General features: G+C 41.2%; 1 protein-coding gene across 1 annotated transcript in view; it reads right to left on the bottom strand.

The window, feature by feature from the left end:
* Positions 1 to 25,410, bottom strand: part of PLCH2 (phospholipase C eta 2) — a 998,026-nt gene that overhangs the window by 876,052 nt on the left and 96,564 nt on the right. The window contains exon 2 of the mRNA XM_077457673.1: positions 6,214 to 6,734. Coding sequence (XP_077313799.1) covers positions 6,214 to 6,322 — 109 coding nt within the window. The 5' untranslated portion in view covers positions 6,323 to 6,734. The remainder of the gene's footprint in view (positions 1 to 6,213; positions 6,735 to 25,410) is intronic.

The following is a 25,410-nucleotide window of genomic DNA, read 5'->3' as shown; positions in this document are numbered from 1 at the left end:
CAAGTCCCTCTTCTGTAATCTTGGCCCCTCCCTCCTGTTCAGTGCCTCCACAGTAAGCAGCTTGCTATGGGGGCACCCAAGTTGAGTCACAGCTCCCTGTGTCCATTCAAACACGGAGCCCTGACCCGGCCCCTCCCCCTCTTTCCCCTGAGTGGCTAGCTGACTTTAATTGACAGCAGTGGCAGCCAATGGCGCCAATCAGAAGGGAGAATCTCGGATGGCTGAGACACTCGTGGAAATCGCTGGACAGAGAGGGACCTCAGGTAAGTATTAGGAGGGCTAAGGGGGGCTGCTGCACAGAGAAGGCTTTTTATCTTAATGCATAGAATTTATTAAGATAAAAAACCTTCTGCCTTTACAATTCCTTTAATTGTTAGATTTTAGGCTGAAATAAATAATGTAAAAACAATGGGCTGCATTACCGATTATAAACTGATCCATGGAAAATGGCATTTTCTAATTTTCCTGTTCTTGTATATTAATGAGAATAAGAGCCCAATGTTTGCAATTAAATGCGCTGTCAGGTTAATTAAAAAGTAAACCAAACAACTTTGTAAATAGAGCTGTTCTGTGTGTAATTAGGAATTACTCTCCTCCATGATATGCATGTAATTATAAATCATACCCATACGTGTTAAGTATGTAATTAGAAATTATACTTATGAACAGCATGCTCAGCTGCTGCAAAACATTGGCCTTACTGTTATTCACAATGTAAATTATGAGATATAAAATGATTTTATTAGGAGGGAAAAAATGATCTTATCTACAGTATCTAATTATCTATCTATCTATCTATCTATCTATCTATCTATCTATCTATCTATCTATCTATCTATCTATCTATCTATCTATCTATCTTTTCTAAAAAGATAGGTGCACTCTCCCCTCTGATTCACCCCTTGTCTCTGCCCCTATCCATCTTTGAGCACGTCCCTTGGTACCATCCCCTAGCCGCCTCCCTGTGCCGCTACTTTTCGGCCCCTTTCCCACTGGGGCGGGAGCGGTGTCGGCGGTAAAACTGCATTATTTTTAGCACCGCTTTACCGTCATTTTAGCGGGGGTATTCGGTCGCTAGTGGGGGTTTTACCCCTCTGCTAGCAGCCGAAAGGGTTAAAACCACCGCAAAGCGCTGCTGGCAGTATAGCCACGCTACCCTATTGATTTCAATGGCCAAGAGCGGTGAAGGAGCGGTGTATACACTGCTCCTTCACCGCTACAAAGATGCTACTAGCAGGACTTTTTTTACCGTCCTGCCAGCGCACCTCTCCAGTGTGAAAGCTCGAGTGGCTTTCACATTGGAGACACAGCTGCCGCTCTTTCAGGGCGCTTTGCATGCGCTATTTTTAGCGCTGTAGTGCCTGTATCATTTTTTGCGCTAAGTAATTTGTATGGAACTTGTTCATTATAATAAGAAAAACAGTAAAATAGATACCTCCAGCAATAATAGACCCCACCACCAACGATATATACCCCAGTAATTATAAATGCCCCCACCAAAGCAATAGATCAACTACAGCAACAATAGATCCACTCCAGCAACAATAGACTCTCACTCAACAGTAGATCCCCCCTAGAAACTAATAATAGGCTACGCATTTATTCAAATATAGTTAGGGAATGCAAAGAATAATCTCAGAACCCAAAGCACTTCTAATAAGTTAAAAAAAAAACACTCCAAATGTTTTTTAGTATTAATAAAGGACTGGGAAAATGTAAAAATATTTTTCAGGGTGAGACTCTTTAAAGGACATATAGTGAATGGTGGGACTGGTTGTTTCTTCCAGACTGATCAGCTGTTAATGATGGGTTATAGAATAGCCTCGGGTCTGTTGGAGGATTTGGAGCTGTTTGACTTCTAGTGTGACTCATTTTAACATTGACCTCCAGGCAAATGAAACAAAGATATTCATTTATGCAATTATGTGATTTTATGTCTACATGGAATAAAATATATGATGTATTTTTTAATGAAACACATATACATTTCTGACTATGAATTGGCACTAATCTATGTTGCTCAGCCATACAGTTTAACTCAAACTTAGCGAAGAAGCAACAGCAATGGGGGCCAATCAGGTGTGCTGTATGCGAACCTGCTGATAGGAGTAGAAAGCAGAGTAAACAAAGCCAAATCATTTTGCTGATGCTCCTTATCTGTCCAGTCACATTCTGGGGGCAGAAAGTGAGGTCAGCCAACCAACTCTGCTGTCTAGCAGGGTTGTGTATATCTCAGGGTTGGATGCCCAGAGGCCCAACTACCACCTTCATGCTCCTGTAGTAAACCAATAGCACACTAATATTGGTCATACACTGCTTGAATTGTGGCCAATTCTTGCTGGCTCAGCTGAAGTTTGAGCAGTGTATGGCCCCATTGGCAAAGGACAGTGTAAAAAAAAGTTGATTGTTCAAGCTACTTGAAGGTGCCTGTCAGAAAATTGGCAGACAAATATCGTCTACAACCCATCAGATGCAGGCGCTGTTTGGGTATTTTGACAGCTGGTTCTTTCACCTGCTGGCAGTGCTCATGAATGAATCAGATAGGATTTGTCCATGAGCACTGCTAGCAGAGTTCCCTTACACTGTAAGGGGGGGACGGGAGACTCTGCAGACTCTGATGTAAGGGAGAACTCTAACATAAGGGATGCTCTGGGAACCCTGATCTAAGGCAGAACACTGAGAACTCTGATGTACGGAGAGGACTCTGATGTAAAGGGGTACACTGTGGCCTCTGGTGTAAAGGGGAACTCTGAGAACACTAATTTACCTTTGTGTACTCACTCACAGGCAGGAGAGAGAAGGGAGAGACTTCAATCACAGACAAGGATGGCTGGTGAGCTCATTCACCCCTTGGCTGTCAGCACCTCTTATCCAGATGTAGCTAAGACTGCTGGAGTGTGGGCAGACAGAGTTGTAGCGGTGGGAGGAAGAGAAGCAGATCAAGCCCGTTCTCCTCTCCCGTCTGTGTTGGGGGAGGGGTAATTGTTAGTGCTGGCTTTGGGCAGTGTGAAAGAGAGTGTAACAGACACTCTCGGCTTACACAACTGCAGCCAGCAACCCAGCTGGAAAGTCATACATAGTTTGGTCTGAAACCTGAACACATGATTCCAAACCCGAACTGTCCGGGTGAATCCCTGTCTCATCTCCCTACATAACCTTTTATGTAGCAGTTGGGGAAGGGGGGGGAGTCCAAAAGTGAATACTATGAAGTGTAAATTGAGGGACAGCACTGAGTCTGCTGGGGCTGCTGACATCACATCCAAGATAGCAGAACTCAGCAACAGTCTCAGGGCTCTTACATATCTGAATGCACATGTAATCTTATAAGAGGATTGTTGTTGAAATGAATGTTCTGGCAGGGTCTTTTTAATCTGGGATAAATAAAATATAGTGATTGAGTCACTCCCTCTAACACACAGCATAGAATTATTTACATAAACTCTACGTTTGAGAGTGTGGCATCTTCCCACTGGTCTTGGTAGGGGCTCACACAGGAAAATGACTTCAGGCAGATATTTTAAAATAGCAATAAAGGTAACCTAGGGATAGAAGCCGACAGGGAACAACGTTGAGGCCTACGCCTACATGCAATCACTATTAAAGCCTGCCTGCGGATAATACCTTGTCTGCAGTAGACAACATTGCAAGGTCTCAAGCACTAACTTTTCTTAAGCTGACTTTCCTTTAGTGAAAGGGCCAAGAGCCTTGACAGCTTGCTGTAATATCAACACTAGAAGAAAATTTTTAGAAATCGTTAATTTCAGGAATGCTTATTTGATTTTTGAATCATGAGTGGGGTCAAAATAAACATTCATTTTGACAGCAGTGATGCAAAAATTCGAAGGAGGAGGATAAATGAATGAGCGACTTGTATAGCGCTACCTATGTGAACTGAATCACCTCAGGGCTCTTTTTGCTGCTGGTGTCCATCTGCGGTATAGCGCGGTCCTTTACCCCATGGTGTCCTGACACGCTTATAAACACATACACATACAACATACACATATTTATGGCCAATTTTTTTCAACAGGATCTAATTAATCTACCAGGATGGAAAATATTTCTACAAAGAACCAAATTCAAACAGTGAATGTGGTTTTTGTTTGGAAAATGACATTCATTCTAAAATCGAATGTCAAAAGCAATTACAATTTTGAAGTGCTTTCAAATGACACTCGTCAAGTCATCAAATGTACTGATGAGAATTTGAAAGTGTACATTTGTTTGAAAATCTACTAGTACGGCATATCAAAAGAATAGAAAATTTGAGGCAACTTTGGAGTTTCATGGTACGGCATTGACTGATAAAAAGTTTTTAACAATATATCAATTTTTATTGAAAAGTATCAGTTAAAAAATGCCCACAAGGGCAGACACATAGCATGATAAGACAGCTGAATAACTCTGATAGGAACTGGAAAGAAGATACATGTATCAATCCATGACGAGGGATTAGATATTTGTCCCTTCCCAGTACAAAACTCTACATGTTTCGTGGTTTCTACTAGTATATGGCCAGCTTTAGTCATTACATGTAATACTCTCAGTGGCTTTTGAAATTTCAACAATATTTTTTCAAATTCTTAGTTTGCAACGAGCATACGGACCAAGAGAGTGACATGGTTCAACGCAAAGGAGTTATAACATCTTGGCATACTACAGGTGAGGGGCAGTAAAAATAAACTGGATAAGAACAAAGAAGTAACCAAGTAAAGCAAAATATAAGCCATATAATGACAACTAAGTTCTGTGTCAAAAGGCATAAACCAAAAAACAAGAATTATTTACAGCTGCATAGCTCCATTTTCCATAAACTGAAGAGATTAAAGTAAGGAAAGGCTTTTGAATTTTTTTCCCAAAAAATACAATTTTAATAAGAAAAGAAAAGCCCTTCAATCTCACTCAAATTAATGATGAAAAAAGTTTTTAATGACTTCCTTGTAGCAATTGTACATAAAAGTTGAGTGGACCTTATTCTTTTACTTCTCTAATGCAATATATGGAAATATTTTGCATTTTTTTTAATAAATTCATTTTGAATGATGGTTAAATCAGTAGATGATTCAGACTCAGGCCGTTTACATGGAATAAGAGCCAATGGCTTGAACACTATCCAAGATCAGTGATATTTTTATTTTGCCATTGTGGGTGATTGTGCACAAGGGTGACTGTCCAGCCACAACAGAACTATCAGTACATAAAGTAGGATAAGCATAATTTACAGCTGGATAATTTTGGAAGTTTTTAGCTTTGCTGCAAAGAAACAACCCAAAGAAATAAAATGAGTCAAAATGTTTCTAAATTTATGTTCTGTTCAAACTGTGGTCATATTAGGCAAATACATCTGTGTACCAAATAATACATAATTCCATTTAGGTCATTTGGAAACTTGAATACTTGGCTGAAATTTTCAATTAGAAATTCATGCACACTCATTTGAATACTGCAGTCATCCGGAATAATATATTTTTGAATGAACAAGGCAAAGCACTGCTCAATGTTCACCGAAGCCTGAAATGTCCTATTAAACAAAATTTGGCCCAATTTACCTTCAGATTGATAACAATGCTCTGGAGATAGCGCCTTAATAAATAAGGCATGAGCAGTGCTCAGTTCCAGATTCGTAGGATATGTAACAAATACATTATGGGCTTTAATCCAATTACATCACCCAATGTTACCCAACGTCTAAATACCATTCTTTTTATATATACTGCCGCTCCCCTTTCAACTACATGTTGAATTTGACAAACATTATGAGCATTACTAGATTGTCTCTGTAACGGAACAATTAAGTGCAATACATCATGAATCCATAACACAGTCAAAATGTTGGCTTTCTAAGAAGAGAAACAACCAGCAAAGTTTTTAAAACACATAAATGATAAAAACATGTCAGCATGCAAGATAATTTCCACAGTTCTCATTTTGGTATGTTTTAAGATCTCTGTTTTACTCATCAGCTAGCAGATATGCCAACTGAATACTGTAGGCCAAACTTTTGCATGTTATATGACAAAAGAACGATGGCAAGTGTATGGGCAGTATATCAACAATCAACTCAACAAATTTCTTTTCAAATAACTGTCTATCTTATTCAGCATCGCCAATCAAACATTCTCGCTCCACCAAAAAAAACACAGAATATGCAAACAATCCTGAAAATGACAGTTTTAACGTTTGAAGATGCAGAAAACAAACTGGGTGACTTACCCACGTCAACAATGTTTTCAAACAGAAAGACAAAATTCGGATCTTCTCCACAATCTGGAGGCAGCGGTATCTTCTTTTTGGAGTTCCCTTTTGAAGAATGCAACGCCATTGTGCACCTAATGAAATAATCCCCGATGAGAAGAATATAAATCCACAGCGAAATCCAGAAAAAGACTTAGATAATAATAAAATAATCCAGTTGAAAGGTTCTAGTTATTAGCAAACCAAGTGGATTTCCAGAATTGGAAGGAAGAAGAAGATATCTTTTTGGTCTTGTTTTCACAGATGTGTCTAATGGCTGGTATGCTTTCTTTCCTTCAGGCTCCCAATTCAAAGGCAGTAGTCATGAAGAAGTGGTTGTTTTAACCTACACGTAAATTGGTGCAAATGATCAGGTATGTGTTACTTGAGAGGTGTCCTAGGATCATTCCAAGCTCAGACAACTGTTTACTGTGTGTCTCCAGATGATTGAGGCAATCCCAATTACTGTCTTCCCTGCAAGTCAGATCTGTATCTTCTCCCTGTAAGAGATTAGGTGTCAGGAAGTCATCAAGATATTACAGATATTCTCTAAGAAATGCGTAAAGGTAAAAATGCAAATTCAAAACTCTAGTCTTTTGACAACTAAGAGAAATTCATATGGGTTTAAAGGGCGATTCTACTAGATAAAAAAATCACTTTACAGCAGCCATAGACTTCAGAGGGCGGTCAGACATGTAAAAGCACAGTCCAACTACCCTAAGGCATCTCGATCTTCTAGTGATTCCTCTAACACAAACAATTGAGTGTGACCATTCATCTTTAGAGGGGAGGGGAGGTGTGCTGCAGATATTTTTTGTGCTGGCTTTTCCAACCAGCGTAATAGCTTTTTTTCCCCAAGACAACACTTGGCCAATGGTGTCTGCTTATGACCAATAGGTGTTAGGTCTAATTGGTACCTTCAACCATAAAGCTGCCCCTAAAAATAACTTGATTTTCACCCATCCAGCAAATTTTAACCAGACTGACCAGTAACTTTCTGCATATGACTCCATAGAAGAGATTTTCTCTTACTTTTTCCCTATGACACAGAACAGAAAGGCACAAGCAATAAAAACATTGCCCAAAAGAGGAAGTTACACTTCTTTGCATCCTCCCATGCTCTTTAATTAATGCCACTTTTTGGGGGGGTGGGGGGAGCAGGTAACTGGTTTCAACAGGTTCCCTGCTCTCACTTCCCTTCAGATAACTTTGGTGATCTGAGTGGAAGTTCACCCACCCTTCCTCCTTCTCCTAAAGCCTTCTGGAACACATCACAGGTCTCAGAAGATTGCGTAACCATTCACAAAGCACAGCGTGGCTCATGCATATGCAGTGGGAAACCAGCTGTGGAGCCGCAAGCCTTCACTTCTGATTTCCCGCACATAAGATGCTGGTGCCTGGCCCCCCAAGCCAACTAAAGGTTTGGCTCAGCAGAGGACAATACTGGATCCCTGGACAGGTAAGGGTCCTTATATTAAAAGTCAGCAACTACAGTAATTGTAGCTGCTGACTTTTAATTCTACTGGGGGAGACTGGAGCTCTTCTTTAAGTTGGCCATACCATGTTCATATTTCACTTTGGTTGGTTAGTGGTTTGCTGTAGGTACCTATGTTGGCCCCTCCTATTCAATATCCTTTAAAATTTCGAAGCTGATGGACAGAAAATTGTCACCCAAACATCTGCTGCATCCAGTTGGATGCAGCTGCTGTTCATCTTTTCTTTTTTTATCAATTGTTTATTTAAAATGCTTCAGTAAAGTAAAAATCCTTAGATAAGAAAAAAATAGGTCAAACAAATAATAAACCAACATGTTACAGGTCTGCCAATATGACAATAAAGAGCAACATCACCCCTGCCCAAGTAGTGTTGCCAACAGTCAGTATTTTTACTGACAGCCAGTAAAAAAATTGCACTTTTCTCCTGCCAGTAAATGGCAGTAACAGGAAAAGGTTGCTAGTTAAAAATATGGCTGTGACGCTCAGTTTGGAACTGCGCATGTGCAGTTCCAGTTTGGAGCTGGCCAAGAGCCTTGCCTGCTACAGTGTGTTCGGGCGGCATTGGTGCCTGAGCATGTTGTGTGATGTCATGGTTGCCAGGGAGTCCAGCAGAGCAGGCCTCGCGTGCGAGTCTGCGGGACGGGAGCAAGGCAAGCCGGGAGTGGAACTGTCAGCGCTGTTTGGACTGGAGTGCACTGAAGGGACCACCTGGCATAGAGAGAGACTGTCACTGTGACTCAGGAGGGGACGTTTTGTGTCGATAAGGTGTCATCATCATCTGTGCTGCTGCACACTGCTGTCACTGTGAGAGTCAATTTCATGTGTATGTGCCTGCCCAGTCCTGTCCCTAAGCTACTTATTAATAGAATTATGTATTTTGCCTTAATATCTACCTTATATTGCATTGCTAATTGCATATTGTACTTGTTTGTAGCCTAATTACTGAAATTTGCACTTAAAATTGTCATTTTGTAACTTTTGGAAATGCCAGTAAAAAGGTGGACGCGCCAATAAATTTTGGTTGTTGCGTCAGTGAGTTTAAATCCAGTAGGTTGGCAACACTGTGCCCAAGATAAAATGATCCTAACAAATTGAATCAAGAAAATCTGAATGATATTACTAATACAGATCAAGGGCGATTTGGCTGGATATACTGTATATGAGTAAAAGAATACATTATCAGTAGATCGACTTTCTAGGTACCCAAAAATGAGCCTAAGTAAGGTGGGAAGCCAGCAGAAAGAACAGAAAGAAAAAAAATGCAATATATAATTTGGCTGGATATACTTTATATGAGTAAAAGAATACATTACGGGCAGGTCAACTTTCTAGGTACTTCTTCTGGGTTAAATGTCACCCAGATCGGAGTTGGATTTCATGTTTCTTTCCAAAACATTAATGATGTTCCTCTAATTCTTCCAAGTAATTCCTCCGATCTAAATTGGCCCTGATGTAAATTTCTATAACTGAAGGTGAGTTAATAAACTGCTACTTCAGAGGTACAAACTAAAGGCTACATACTCTGTGCATCTCTATATAAACAGTTTGCAATGTGTAAATTATTATAAGTATGAAAAAGGAAATATTATTTTAAATTAATTTATTCTCTGCAAGAAAATCACAAACCTAAAAAAATCCACCATGCACCATGAATTGAAGCAAACTTCCCAACATTAAAGTAAACTTTACCCCTCGCCTCTCTAATATGGATTAATTTAATTTGCAGCTATATTGAAGTGCCTGTGATGACTAAAAGCAGCATGTCTGCAAGAATGTAACACGCAATTACATTTTATTGGAAGTGTTGGAGAGGAGTGTTCCTGCTGTCTTACCTATGAACCTGATTGGTTAAGTCTAACTTTGCATATAAGTCAAACAGTGAAAATGTGGTTATTAAATTATAAGGCTTTTAATTCCTTATTGTTAATTATATGTTAAGCTGCAAAAAAGTCATGTCAGCGGATTTCGCAGGAGTTCTGGCTGAGCGAAATTATCTTGCCAGAAAGTGATGTTCATTGTGACCTAAAAAAGATGAGGCATTTTTTCATGAGCTAATGAATTAAAATGATTGCTTTAGTGAGAGATATAGGGGCTGATTTACTAAAACTTGAGAGTGCAAATCTGGTGAAACTCTGCAGAGAAATCAAGCATCTTCCAGGTTCTTATTTTTCAAAGCTTTATTGAACAAGCTGAAGTTGGAAACTGATTGGCTACCATGCACAGCTGCACCAGATTTTGCACTCTCCAGTTCTAGTGAATCAACACAACAGTCACTTTTAGCTTTAGATATACAGTATAATATCTTTGTGTTATGTAAACTCTATTTTTCCCATAAACAAATATATTTAATTAAAGTGGTTCTAAAGCCTAATCCCGCGTACACACGACCGGACTTTTCGAGGTACTAGGTCCGACTGACTTTCGGCGGAGTTCTGACGGACTTTCCGAATGAACGGACTTGGCCCCACACAATCATACCAAAGAATAAGGAAGTTCATAGCCAGTAGCCAATAGCTGCCCTCTCGTCGGTTTTTGTCCGTCGGACTAGCATACACACGAGCGGATTTCTCGGTAGGAACTGGGTCCGGCGGAGTTCCGGCGGAAAAATTTGAAACGTGTTCCATTTCTAAAGTCTGTCGGATTTTTGCAAATCAAAAGTCCGCTGCAGCCCACACACGATCGAATGGTCCGTCTGAATTGTTCCGTCGGACCTTTGATGTAGAAAAGTCCGGTCGTGTGTACGCAGCATTAAGGTTTTTTACCTTAATGCATTCTAAAAAAAAAAACTCTGTTGCAGAGGGTCCCCCCCTCCAGCCCCCTCTTATACTTCCCTGAGCCCGATCTCGATCTAGCGATGTGCATGAAAGCAGTGGCTTTCCTGGCTCTGTCCCCCCTCACTAGGCAGATTGATGGCCATTGGCTCCCGCTCCTGTCAATAAAATCCTTTAATGAAGGAGTATGGGGGGGACAGGACACGGCTGTCTGTGTCAATAGACGCAGACAGACGTTTGACAGGGTAGACTGGGAATTCATGATGGATACTCTCCAACATCTGGGACTTGGACCTAAAATTATGCGATGGATTAAAAACCTGTATAATCAACCAATGGCAATGGTTAAAGTTATGGTAAGAGGAAGTTGTCACCTTCTTTTGAAATGTATAATGGAACGAGACAGAGGTGCGCACTTTCTCCACTTCTATATGTATTGTCAGTGGAACCATTTTTAGCGACCTTACGGAATAATCAGGACATAGGAGGGGCGATAGTGGGTGAGGATGAATATAAATTGAAAAAAATAAAAATAGACGCAGACAGAGCAGTTTGGGCGAGAGCTTGCAGCAGTGCCCCCATAGAAAGATACTCGGTGGGGAGAAAGGAGCCAGGAACACCAGCACGGGACCCAAGAAGAGGTGAATCTGGGATGCTTTGTGTAAAACCATTACACAGAACGGGTAAGTATGACATGTTTATTATTTATTTAAATTTTTTAATGGAACCTTTACAATCACTTTAATTGTAAAGTAATTTATTAAATTTGCAATTCAAACATTGAATGCAAATAGTCTTATCAAAAATATGTTTTGAAAACCATGTTTGCATTAACAGCTTTTAATAATATAGGTACAATGGGGCAGCCATATTTGATCTCTCCATAAGCAGGCTGTGTTAAAGTGGTTGTAAACCCATACAAACCACTTTGTCCTACAGGTAAGCCTAGATTAAGGCTTACAGTGCCTTGCGAAAGTATTCGGCCCCTTTGAACTTTTCAGCCTTTTGCCACATTTCAGGCTTCAAACATAAAGATATAAAATTTTAATTTTTTGTGAAGAATCACCAACAAGTGGGACACAATTGTGAAGTGGAACGAAATCTATTGGATATTTTCAACTTTTTTACCAAATGAAAAACTGAAAAGTGGTGCGTGCAAAATTATTTGGCCCCTTTACTTTCAGTGTAGCAAACTCACTCCAGAAGTTCAGCGAGGATCTCTGAATGATCCAATGTTGTCCTAAATGACTGATGGTGATAAATAGAATCCACCTGTGTGTAATCAAGTCTCTGTATAAATGCACCTGCTCTGTGATAGACTCAGGGTTCTGTTGAAAGCGCAGAGAGCATCATGAAGACCAAGGAACACACCAGGCAGGTCCGTAATACTGTTGTGGAGAAGTTTAAAGCCGGATTTGGATACAAAAAGATTTCCCAAGCTTTAAACATCCCAAGGAGCACTGTGCAAGCGATCATTTTGAAATGGAAGGAGTATCAGACCACTGCAAATCTACCAAGACTTGGCCATCCCTCTAAACTTTCAGCTCAGACAAGGAGAAGACTGATCAGAGATGCAGCCAAGAGGCCCATGATCACTCTGGATGAACTGCAGAGAACTACAGCTGAGGTGGGAGAGTCTGTCCATAGGACAACAATCAGTCGTACACTGCACAAATCTGGCCTTTATGGAAGAGTGGCAAGAAGAAAGCCATTTCTCAAAGATATCCATAAAAAGTCTTGTCTAAATTGTGCCACAAGCCACCTGGGAGACACACCAAACATGTGGAAGAAGGTGCTCTGGTCAGATGAAACCAAAATCAAACTTTTTGCCCACAATGCAAAACGATATGTTTGGCGTAAAAGCAACACAGCTCATCACCCTCAACACACCATCCCCGTTTTCAAACATGGTGGTGGTAGCATCATGGTTTGGGCCTGCTTTTCTTCAGCAGGGACAGGGAAGATGGTCAAAATTGAGGGGAAGATGGATGTAGCCAAATACAGGACCATTCTGGATGAAAACCTGTTGGAGTCTGCAAAAGACCTGAAACTGGGACGGAGATTTATCTTTCAACAAGACAATGATCCCAAACATACAGAAAAACCTACAAAGGAATGGTTCACAAATAAACGTATCCAGGTGTTAGAATGGCCAAGTCAAAGTCCAGACCTGAAACCAATCGAAAATCTGTGGAAAGAGCTGAAAACTGCTGTTCACAAACGCTCTCCATCCAACCTCACTGAGCTCGAGCTGTTTTGCAAGGAAGAATGGGCAAGAATTTCAGTCTCGATGTGCAAAACTGATAGAGACATACCCCAAGCGACTTGCAGCTGTAATCGCAGCAAAAGGTGGCTCTACAAAGTATTAACGCAAGGGGGCCGAATAATTTTGCACGGCCCACTTTTCATTTTATTGTTATTAGTTTAAAAAGTTTCAAAAATCCAATAGATTTCGTTCCACTTCACAGTTGTGTCCCACTTGTTGGTGATTCTTCACAAAAAATAAAAATTTTATATCTTTATGTTTGAAGCTTGAAATGTGGCAAAAGGTTGAAAAGTTCAAGGGGGCCGAATACTTTCGCAAGGCACTGTACCTGTAGGTCCAAGAAATATCTCCTAAACCTATACTGTTTAGGAGATATTTACAAAAAGACAGCCAGCGCTGTCTATGGCGCATGCGCCATAGACAGCGGCGCGCAGGCACACTGGGCAGGCCGCAGATCGCGGCGATATGCAGCTTGTGTCGGTTCCGGTGCGCATGCGCAGGAGTGACATCACCGCGGCTCCGGCGAATCACAGCGACAGAGCAGTGAGACCAGGAAGTCGCTCCGGGATACATGGTAGCGGCGAAGAGGACGGAGGACCGCTTCGGGGGCTTCGTTCTCAGGTAAGTTATTCATAATGAGCTAGTATGCTATGCATACTAGCTCATTTTGCCTTTGCCTTACAGGGTGTGTTTTTTTTTTTTTATATATATATATTGCCTTTACTTCCTCTTTAACTGTTGATTCAGACTGTTAATTGTTCTGGTAAGGTCTATCTAAATGAAAAAAATGGACACTCTTTATTTGATAATCTTGTCAAACATCCACAGTGCACCCAGTAACTTGTCTTCACTTTTGCTTAGATTGTATAAAGACATGATGGAGCTCAAAATTACATAATGGATGCAGCATGTTTATTTATGGCAAGATTGAGCTACTTTTTATTAAAAGTGTAGTATTTTTGGCAATGCTGGCATATTCATTCATATTAATGTGATTTTAAAGGATAAGTTCACCTTTGAAAAAAAAATATCGAATGCACATTATTCTCCAGGTGAAAAAAAATATTTTTCATTTTTTTTTGTAGGAGCCTGGAAAGCATTGCAGCCATGATCAGCAGTTTGCGGATACAAAGCAGCAAGGGCTCCTGCAGACTGTCCGTGTAAGCTGTCGGCTCGCACCTCATACTGGCAGATGGTTACTGAGTGACAGGGGGAATCGATGAACTACCTACAGCGCTAAACAGCACCCTGGTAGTTTATTGAGAACTACAAGCCATCAGTCGCAAAGGCCGTCAATACTTGTAGTTTATTAATTTACATAACTCTGTGAATGAATGACACGGCTGAGCCTCACACAGCTGCAGTCTTTTCAAAAAGAGACAGTGGGTTCAGGGAGAAGATCCCCCAGGATGGGTATTACCTAGAATGGTCTGCTGTTCTCAGATAGCTACCGTATTTATCGGCGTATAACATGCACTTTTTCCCCCTTAAAATAGCGGGAAAATCGTGTGTGCGCGTTATACGCCGATATTGGCTGCCACTGAGGGGAAGGAGTGGACGAGCGCTGCCAAAATAGAGCCGAATCTCCCGTGTGCTCGTCTCGGCATCACGCCCAGTCCCGCCCCCTGGACGGCTTCTAGCATGGATGTCCCGGCATTGGACCTGCGTTATGTCAATCATAGGATCCGGGCCAAGGGACATTGAGCGTGATTGCCGAGCCGAGTACACAGGAGATCTGGCTCTATTTCGGCAGCGCTCTGCCCCTTCTTCCTCTCGATGGCAGGATCTACAATACTACAGGGACTAGTGATTCCTGTAATGCGCAAGTAAGTTGTACCATAGTATATACTACATCCATGTTTATACCATCCATCCTCTGCTGCCACCAACTTCTAAGTCACTGAGGAACACATAGCTATAAGTTGTACTATATAGCTGTACTCACATACACAGTTCAGTCCCACTGGCCTCAATTATGCTCAGCTAATGTGCTGGCTGTGCATGCATCCACATGCTGATAACAATATATGGGCTGTGTCCTCTACTATGGCATGGAGATTCATCATGATGAGATGGGCACTGATTAGACTTCATATGGGCACAGATCAGGTTGCATTGATGCTCAATGACCATTTTGCTTTAAAGTGGTTTATTTAAAAAAAATAAATTCCCTGAAACTTCCCTCTTAAATTAAGGCGCGTGTTAATCCCCCGATAAATACGGTATGTACAGTCCCTTCTACCAGTCATGATCTGCCTGCACTACAATAAGGAGAACAGAGACCCAGTGGTTACACTGATCGCTCTAAGTAAGGAAATGAATGGAAGAAGAAAGGTCTTTTTCAAAAAAGAGGAATTAGCATGTTGATGAGGAGGACTGATCAAACTGCAGCTCTGAAGAGATTCTGTCATTACAAAAAAAGTTCCCAAAACACCTGTTGCAAAAAAAGGTAATTAGTCCCACTACCTCAAATGGATTGTAAAGTCTATTTTTTTTTAAATAACAAACATGTTATACTTACCCTGATCCTCCTCTTCTGGGGTCCCTTAGTGGCGCTCCTGGCCCCTCCTCTTCTCGAGTGCCCTGTTGGAGAGCTGCTCTCCCTCGAAGCACTCGTGCGGGCATGCTCCCGTGACCTGCTGCTGCGTTCATTGACACAGACAACAGGACTTGCCCCCACCCCCCGGCTCCCACATCATTGGATTTGATTGACAGCAGTGGGAGGCAATGGCTGCGCTGCTATCAATATATTCAATCAGGAACCGAGACACTGGCTGGAGCTGGTGTGCTCTGGTGGGGCTGCTGCATCACAGGAGGTTTACAACCCCTTTAATTCCCCTAAAAAAGATAATTAATGCCTATCCCTCTACCCATTCTTGGGATCCTCAGTCTTATTACAAGCTACGACCCCTGGAAAAATCTCCACATCTGCCATTTCACGTGTGCTGTCGTTCCATACGCCTGCATCTACATCATTATAGGACGTGGTTACGATATAGGTGCCAGAAAATAGAACTACAGTGCCTGGGAGAGGGAGGCAGAGCTATGATACTCCCAGAAGTGTCCGATGTAAAGATTCTGCAAGAAGGGGTAGCTCTACAAGAGGGTGAAGATTAGAGAAATGGGAGATGACATAGGTGACGATAATTAAAAACATTTTGACACCATTTTTTGTAGTGACCCAAACACCCACTTAAAAAATGCAGGAAAAAGCAGGGAAAATTATGTTTTTTTAATACTTACTTGCAGTATTTTCCTTGCCATTATTCATTTGTTGAAATTAATGGTCTGGTGAAAGGGTCTTTATAAGGCTAGGTGTATGCAACCATCCATCCAACCTTGTCTTATTTTTGTTAAACAAATGGGGAAAGGCAGGAAAGAGAAAGATGGAAGAGTGAAGAAGCTAACTGACAGATGAGAGCATTGGCCATGCAGGGACTATATACTGTATTTGCTGGCGTATAAGACTACCTTTTACACTTAAAAAAAATGCCCAAAAATTGGGGGTCGTCTTATAATTCGGGTATACAGGTATACAATGCTGCCCGATGGATGTCAGCCCCCAAATGTCTGCTAATACTGTATGTGGCTTCAGCTACAAACAGTATACGCCGTTGAGCCAATCCCGGCGAGCGATGTATTCTATTAATGAATACAGAGCCTGCTTGGATTGGAGTAACAACCTCTGCCAACCCGAGTAGGCTACATAGAGTAGCCTGCTCTGATTGGCTTTGAGAGAGAGAGAGAGAGAGAGAGAGAGAGGCAAGGGCTGATGATGCTACAGCCTCTGCCAATCCAAGCAGGTTTTGTACTTATTAAAATAATACACTGCTCACCATACTTCCCTGGGTAAATCCATTCACTGATCTCCTACTACTATACATCCTGCTATTTGCCTTTGAGGTCCCAGGCACCCAAGAGGGACAGGTAAATCTGGGACATATGATAGGGGGTTTATTAAATGCATTTTGGTGGACAATTCCCATAGAATGTAACCCAAAAGTGGTATAGGTTTGGTTAGTGAAAAATTCTACTTTCCAGAGTTGTGGCATTCAATAGATCTCTGTTTGTGTTATTATTGTTTGATTTACTTTATGACATAACACAGCATGGCAGATGAGTAGTTGGCATTCTTGCTTTGTATTTTTTAATCGTTCTAATGTTTTTTTAAAATGGTGTTGCCTCAGAAGGGGGGTAGTCTTATACCGCGAGTATTGCCCAAAACCTATGTTTTCACTTGAAAAATAGGGGGTCGTCTTATACGCCCAGTCGTCTTATACGCCGGCAAATACGGTAACCTCCCTCCAGCATCTGTGACAGCTGAAGTTGCCATAAACACAGCTTAGCCAAGGGCTCCCTTACGGTATATGTGAATGGAGAGAGCAGGAGGGGAAGGATGTAGGCAAACACTGCTTATACTGCTAGGCTCAGAGGAAAACAGGATTGAAACAGGTTTTCTAACCTGTCCAATTGAGATTACCCCAAGAGGGGTCGTTCTGCACAAGCATGAGATCATTGCCCAAAAAAGTAGACTTGTCTGGAATAGTCCTGGTGTTTAAGCATATAGATATATGAAATAATAATGTTTCATTATGTAAACAATTAGCTAATTTTAAATAATAACCACTAAAGTAATCACAGCAAGTCATTGCTTCCAGACATAGGCTGCTGTAGGTTTTCCAGTACAATCATTGAAAGGCGCTAATGAATAATGAATGAATGTTGTAGGTTTTCCAGTACAGTCAATGAAAGGTGCTTAATGAAACTGAGAAAAATAAATAGATTTTGTGACATGAGCAGTCAGGTCTAGTACAAAAGACTGGCGAGTCTATAAAGAACAGAAAGAAAAAGAGAGGATAGAAAAGAAAGAAAGCCTTACAGTACTGTATATACACAGCGGGTAAAATAAGTATTAAACACGTCACCATTTTTCTAGATAAATATATTTCTAAAGGTGCTATTGACATGAAATGTTCACCACATGTCGGTAACAACCCATGCAATCCATACAAACAAAGAAAACAAAATAAGTTCAGAAATTAAGTTACGTGTAATAAAATGGAATGGCACAGGGAAAAAGTATTGAACACATGAATAAAGGGAGGCTCAAAAAGGCATGGAAAGCCAAGACACCAACTGAAATCTATCAGTAATTAGAAAGCAATCTGCCCCTTGTCAGTGCAAATGAATATCATCTGGTTCAGTCTCAAATGATGGCCTATAAAAAGGTGCCTCATTACCAAGGTGTCACACAAGAAATATCTCATGATGGGTAAAAGCAAAGAGCACTCTCAAGATATTCACAACCTTATGGCTGCAAAACATACTGATGGCTTTGATTACAGACGGATTTCTAAACGTCTGAATGTTTCATTGAGCACTGTTGGGGACATAATTCGGAAATGGAAAGAACATAATTTCCCTATAAACCAGCCATGACCAGGTGCTCCTCCCAGGATTTCTGATAGAGGAGTGAAAAAAATTATCAGAAGAGTTCCAAGAGCCAAGGACCACTTGTGGATAGCTTCACTTGAGAAAGATCTGGAATTAGCAGGTACGCTCGTTTCAAAGAAAACAATAAGTAATGCACTCAACCACCATGGTCTGTATGCACTCTCACCATGCAATACTGCATTGCTGAAGGAAAAGCATGTTGAAGCCTGTTTACAGTTTGCCGCACAACATTTGCTGGGTATTGCAGGGTAAGTATTGCAGAGTCTTGGCAGGGTAAGTATTGCAGAGTAAGTATCGGCAGGGTATGTATTGCAGAGTATTGGCAGGGTATTGCAGAGTATCGGCGGGGTATGTATTGCAGAGTATTGACAGGGTATTGCAGAGTATTGGCAGGGTAAGTATTGCAGAGTAAGTATCGGCGGGGTATGTAATGCAGAGTATTGGCAGGGTAAGTATTGCAGAGTAAGTATCGGCAGGGTATGTATTGCAGAGTATTGGCAGGGTATGTATTGGCAGGGTATGTATTGCAGAGTATTGGCAGAGTATGTATTGCAGAGTATTGGCAGGGTATGTATTGCAGAGTATTGGCAGGGTATTGCATTGCAGAGTATTGGTAGGGTATTGCATTGCAGAGTATTGTCAGGGTATTGCAGAGTATTGGCAGGGTATTGCATTGCAGAGTATTGTCAGGGTATTGCAGAGTATTGGCAGGGTATGTATTGCAGAGTATTGGCAGGGTATTGCAGAGTATTGGCAGGGTATTGCAGAGTAATGGCAGGGTATGTATTGCAGAGTATTGGCAGGGTATTGCAGAGTGCTGGCAGGGTATTTCAGATTATTGGGTAATGCAGAGTATTGGGTATTGCGGAGTATTGGCAGGGTGTTGCAGAGTATTGGGTAATGCAGAGTATTGGCAGGGTATTGCAGAGTATTGGCAGGGTACTGCAGAGTATTGGCTGGGTATTGCAGAGTATTGGCTGGGTATTGCAGAGTATTGGGTAATGCGGAGTATTGGCAGGGTATTGCAGAGTATTGGCAGGGTATTGCAGAGTATTGGCAGGGTATTGCAGAGTATTGGCGGGGTATTGCAGAGTATTGGCAGGGTATTGCAGAGTAATGGCAGGGTATGTATTGCAGAGTATTGGCAGGGTATTACAGAGTACTGGCAGGGTATTGCAGAGTATAGGGTAATGCAGAGTATTGGGTAATGCAGAGTATTGGGTAATGCAGAGTATTGGCGGGGTATTGCAGAGTATTGGTGGAGTAATGCAGAGTATTGGCAGGGTATTGCAGAGCATTGGGTAATGCAGAGTATTGGTGGAGTAATGCAGAGTATTGGCAGGGTATTGCAGAGTATTGAGCAATGCAGAGTATTGGTGGAGTAATGCAGAGTATTGGCGGGGTATTGCAGAGTATTGAGTAATGCAGAGTATTGGGTAATGCAGAGTATTGGGTAATGCAGAGTATTGGCGGGGTATTGCAGAGTATTGGTGGAGTAATGCAGAGTATTGGCAGGGTATTGCAGAGCATTGGGTAATGCAGAGTATTGGTGGAGTAATGCAGAGTATTGGCGGGGTATTGCAGAGTATTGAGTAATGCAGAGTATTGGTGGAGTAATGCAGAGTATTGGCGGGGTATTGCAGAGTATTGGGTAATGCAGAGTATTGGGTAATGCAGGGTATTGGGTAATGCAGAGTATTGGTGGAGTAATGCAGAGTATTGGCAGGGTATTGCAGAGTATTGGGTAATGCAGAGTATTGGCAGGGTATTGCAGAGTATTGAGTAATGCAGAGCATTGGTGGAGTAATGCAGAGTATTGGCGGGGTATTGCAGAGTATTGGGTAATGCAGAGTATTGGGTAATGCAGAGTATTGGTGGAGTAATGCAGAGTATTGGCAGGGTATTGCAGAGTATTGGCAGGGTATTGCAGAGTATTAGGTAATGCAGAGTATTGGTGGAGTAATGCAGAGTATTGGCAGGGTATTGCAGAGTATTGGGTAATGCAGAGTATTGGCAGGGTAATGCAGAGTATTGGGTAATGCAGAGTATTGAGTAATGCAGAGTATTGGTGGAGTAATGCAGAGTATTGGTGGAGTAATGCAGAGTATTGGCGGAGTAATGCAGAGTACTGGGTAATGCAGAGTATTGGGTATTGCAGAGTATTGGCGGAGTAATGCAGAGTATTGGTGGAGTAATGCAGAGTATTGGTGGAGTAATGCAGAGTATTGGCGGGGTAATGCAGAGTATTGGGTAATGCAGAGTATTGGGTATTGCAGAGTATTGGCGGAGTAATGCAGAGTGCAACTTAACATACTAGTGACTAACCTGGTTTACTTCTCGGGAGAGAAGTAAACTGGTAGCAGTGCAGCGGCTGTGGCCCCAGGAGGCCTGGACTATCTGGCACTGGGTAGAGGGGAGGGAGGAGACAGTCCGGATCCCAGCGGCATGTGTCTGTCGCTGGCTGCGCTGGAGGCCGCATGCGCACTGCCCACTGACTCCAGTACGTGCCCACGCGTACGGCCGACGTCATGTGACCGGTTGCTAGACGCGGAGCGGCCCTAGCCTAGCAACCAGTCACTCGGGCGGCTGAGGAGCGGCGGACTACGCACTGCATAGCCTCAGGCGGCTAATGGGAACGGCGTTCCCGTTGGGGAAATAGTACGGGAACGCCGCTCCCATGCGTTCCCGCAGGACTCGAGCCCTGTACAGGAGGCATTTTGAAGCTGTCATTACCAACAATTGATTTTGTGCAAAGTATTAAATACATTTCAGTTTGCGTGTTCAATACATTTTCCCTGTGTCATTTCATTTTATTACGCATAACTTAACTTCTGAACTTATTTGTTTTGGTTTCTTTGTATGTATGGATTGCATGGGTTGTTACTGACTTTTAACACGGTTTCAAAAATAATAAATAAATGTTTCTCCAAATTTTTAGTTAGTAAAAAATGAAAGATTGTGATGACATGGAGCTTACGCAGGGCTGAGGATTCTCTCCTCACCCCCATATCTATGGCAGCAATGGGTGCCTGAGCAACCAGTCACCAAACACTTGTGTTGTCAGGTTGGAAGAATATGCCTAGTATGTCACTTTACATCCCCAGACAAATGAGGTAGGTAAATATAAGCATCCAATGTGGAGTGCATAAAGGCTTGTTCATACCGCATGCATTGGGTTGTATTGGTCAATGCAGTACCAACACCTGGACAAGGCAAAAAGCCTTGGCTTTTATTGAGACAACGTTTTATTGCACCACAGCGCATTCGTTTAATTGAAAACATTTGTTTTAAATTAAACCAATGGAGTAGATTGACTAAAGGCTAATAGGCTGAATGTTGGGAAATCTCACTTTGCAAAAAATGCCGACTCACATGCAAGGAAAAAAAAAATTAGCTTGCACGTGACCCTTGCAAAGTGAACATTCCCTTGAAAAGTGAATCGTTTATTTGCTTTAGTAAGCCAATCCCATGTTTAAAAACCCGCCACAGCAATGCTCCCAAAAAATTGTAACACATACAAAAATTCACTGCACCATATAGCAGTGGTGTCAACAAGCCCTAGAAGTGAGCTGTTGTTTTGCATGGGCACCAATGGCACTGCCAACTGGCCAGTTGCATGTCACCTTAAAGCAAAAATCAGCAACAAATAGGATAATGTCCTTTTAAACATCGTCCCGACTGGTTATAAACACGATCATTTAAAAATGTCATGCTATATACATAATAGATAAATATTCCATGTACTCAGTAGCATATTTCAGGTTTCCTCTCCTTTAAGCAACGGAAGAACAACTGATAATGTGTTAAGAGACAACCTTTCACTTACATGACATACCTCAGTGCAAAGGGAGGAAATTGCAACGTGCCTTTGCATGTCTGAAACACATCACCTAATTAAACAAAGCAGACGTTCTTGTGGGATTTTACACAAGTACCAGCCTATAATATGTCAACTAAAACTGTCTAAAAGTTTTCCATGATGCAGAATGTAAAGGGAATGGGTTCTGAGAACATTCATAAGCTGCTATTGTTGAACTTTTCTTAGCTGCCCACTGGTTCTGCGGCAGTGATGCTGATAGTAATGAGTCTACAGAAAGCCAAGAAACTCACATTTTCAGTAGAATGTCAGTGATGGTAGCCTCTGCAATTTTATACTGTCATTTTAACCCCTCCCTGACATTGGTGATAAGTTTATTATTAATACTGATACATTAATAAAAGCCCTCCCTTGAACGGCACAAGCCAACACTTTGGTTGGCTAGTAGCTCCTAATCCCAGCTATCACTGCCAATGAGGAACCACTCAGAGTGGTTTCTGATCATGTGATCAATATATCAGCTATGACAGTGTAATCCCTTGCAAGCACAATATACAGGCATACCCCACTTTTAAGTACGCAATGGGCTTTATTTAATAAAGATGGAAAGTGCAAAATCAGGCTCACTTCTACATAGAAACCAATGAGCTTCCAGGTTTTATTACCAACGCTTCATTGAACAAGCTGAGGTTAGAAGCTCATTGGTTTATATGCAGAAGTGAGCCTGATTTTGCACTTTACAACTTTAGTAAATAAACCCCATTGTGTACTTAAAAGCGGAGTACCACTATAAACCCTTAGTCTGCGAAAGGAACACTGCCACCTTCAGGCAGTGATAGTTCATGTTTATTTAATAGTATAATTGCTAGATACAATTACATTATTATAAAATAATAAATCAATTAGCAATATGTAAATTAAAAGTTATATATTCCTAAAAATGTTTAAAATTCTTTAATTGTTCATATTAGTCATAGGGCTAGTTTCAGGTTAACTAACATATGCTAACACTGCTATAATTGGCCTCAGTATCTAGACCTCAGTATGTAGGCATCAATGTTACTAAAATGCTAAACAGTTTGGTGAGCATTTCAGTCTATTTTGCACACACGAGCAGAAAGTAATCTATGTACTACATAACCGTCTTATATACTTAAATTCAGTACATAATGACATGTGAATACTGACAGCTAGTAATTTATCATAGCATAAAAGGAGTATCGAAAACATTTAATTTTTGCTTACTCTATTGTGTTTAAACAGATAATTATTCCTGGGGCAGTTAAATGACAGTTTGCAAAAGACTATTGTCTTCCCTAATCAAATGGTAGCCATTTATAAGGCTGAAACTCTCTGTTCTAGTCATATAGAGACTACACCAGTTTATATAAGAGTGAAACGTTCATTTCTAATTGCAGGTTTTAAGATCTAGATGAATAAAGCAAGTCGGTGAGCTGGCAATAGAATGCAGGAATTTTACGGAAATCAAGTCAAATCAGTGTAAGATCTTTTTAAGATTGTGTAAAATTCCCATGATCCTCTGTAGCTGGATTTAGTAGGACTTTCACAAGGTGCACAGTTATCTTGTTAGTCATTTAATATTATTTTAATGGGTTGCCAGAAATACAAACCACAGAAACACAGAAAAAAATGCCAGATCAAAGCAGAAGAAAGAGTCCAAGAAAACTTTAATTGTTATTAAAGATGTCATATAAAAAGTCCAATGCATTTCAGGGCCAGCACCACTCCCCGTTTATGCCCGTGAAATGCATTAAATATTTTTAGATGTCATATTTACAAACGTTAATGTTATCTCAGACTCTTTCTTATGGATTTCTTCTGTTATTCATTTCTGTGTTTCTATGGTTTAGCCACTGTAGGGTGCCCATTGTGGAGAACATTGATGTGTGGGAGCTGCTTCACCAGAGCTGTTGAGCTTGTTCAAAGTTTTGGAAGAAAAAGAGAACATTGGGACTTTAAATGAGGCGGTGACCGGGTAAGGTCAGTTGCCTCCATCCCTATTTGAATAAAGCAATCAAAGTGACTGGAGGTTGGGACTTTAAATGAAGCAGGCAGGTGTAAAACATTTACATTTATTGGAAAATCAATGGTAATTTGCATGAGGGTAGTCATGAGTACATCAAGAAGACCAATATATTCCATTCAATGGATAAACATACAGCAATAACAATTGACCACAAAAGTACAAATCACATATTACAAGTGATCATTAGGTAAGTAAAACATATGGTTGGCATAAAACATGGCATATAGTAGCTCTATGCATTTCGTGGATTCATCCACTCTTCAGGAGCATGCACGTGGAAAACTGAATGCTGTAGTATAATAACAAATAATATCTATAAGGTCTGGCCCTGTCACAGGAAATAGAGGTTGAAATAAAGTAATTAGAAGTAATATTGGCTAGGATAAACCCCCCCAAAAACCACTCTCAAAAGTACTTTGATTGCTTTGTTCAAAGTTTTGTCTTCATCTGATTGTGCATAAAGTTTGAAAGTTCCCAGTGCCTCTTCAAACATGTTGTTCAGGAGGGAATGGCAGTCATAAGGGAACACTGAGGCTGGCTATGTGGATACAGAAGTAAAATAACTAACGCAGACACATTCCCTTCTGATACTTAACATGTTGTTTCTCCTGTACCAATTAACAAATTCAATTGACAGGAATACTGGCACTAACTAAGGCAATTCCTCCAATGATTTTATGAAGGTTTCTGAAAGTTTCTAAACTGTATATATATATTTAGTGTGTCCAAAGAGAACTTGCCAAATTCTGTTTCTGCATGGCTATGGCCACAGGTCCCTCCTTGGCAACAAGAACAAAATAGCTTCCAAGGGAGCTTAGCAATCTATGCTGTAGTCTCCCAACTACTCACATGGTTCTCACTTCTCAAACATTGTGTGTGTGTGCTTCCCTTCCCAAAACTAGAGGGGGAATGCACCTCCAGCACTGAAATGATGTAATGGCAAGGGGTGCTGGGCTGGGCTCGAGGGTGTATTGATGCTGGCTGCTGAGGGATCGATTGTCACTGGCGGAATCTATTGTTGCTGGTGGGGAATATATTGTTTCTGAGAAAGTCTTATGTTGCTGGGCAGTCAATTGTTGCTGGGAAGAATCTACTGTTTAATGGGGGTCTATTGTTGTTGGCTGCTGGGTAGTCTAATGATGCTGGTTGCTGTAAGATCTCTTGTTGCTAGTGGTGTCTATTGCTGCTGGGGTAAATGTATTGTTGCTCTGGGAGGTTATTTGTTGAGGGGGTCTACTGTTGCTGTGGGGATATATTATTGCTGAGGGGGATCTATTGTTGCTGACTGCTGGGAGATCTATTGTTGCTAGTGGGGTCTATTTCTG

This window comes from Lithobates pipiens, unplaced genomic scaffold (genome assembly GCF_037356315.1).
Source record: "Lithobates pipiens isolate NorthernLeopardFrog02 unplaced genomic scaffold, aLitPip1_a1.2 Scaffold_27, whole genome shotgun sequence".
NCBI lineage: Eukaryota > Metazoa > Chordata > Amphibia > Anura > Ranidae > Lithobates > Lithobates pipiens.
Note: the sequence above shows the minus strand (reverse complement) of the source record. Positions and strands in the feature narration are given on the sequence as shown.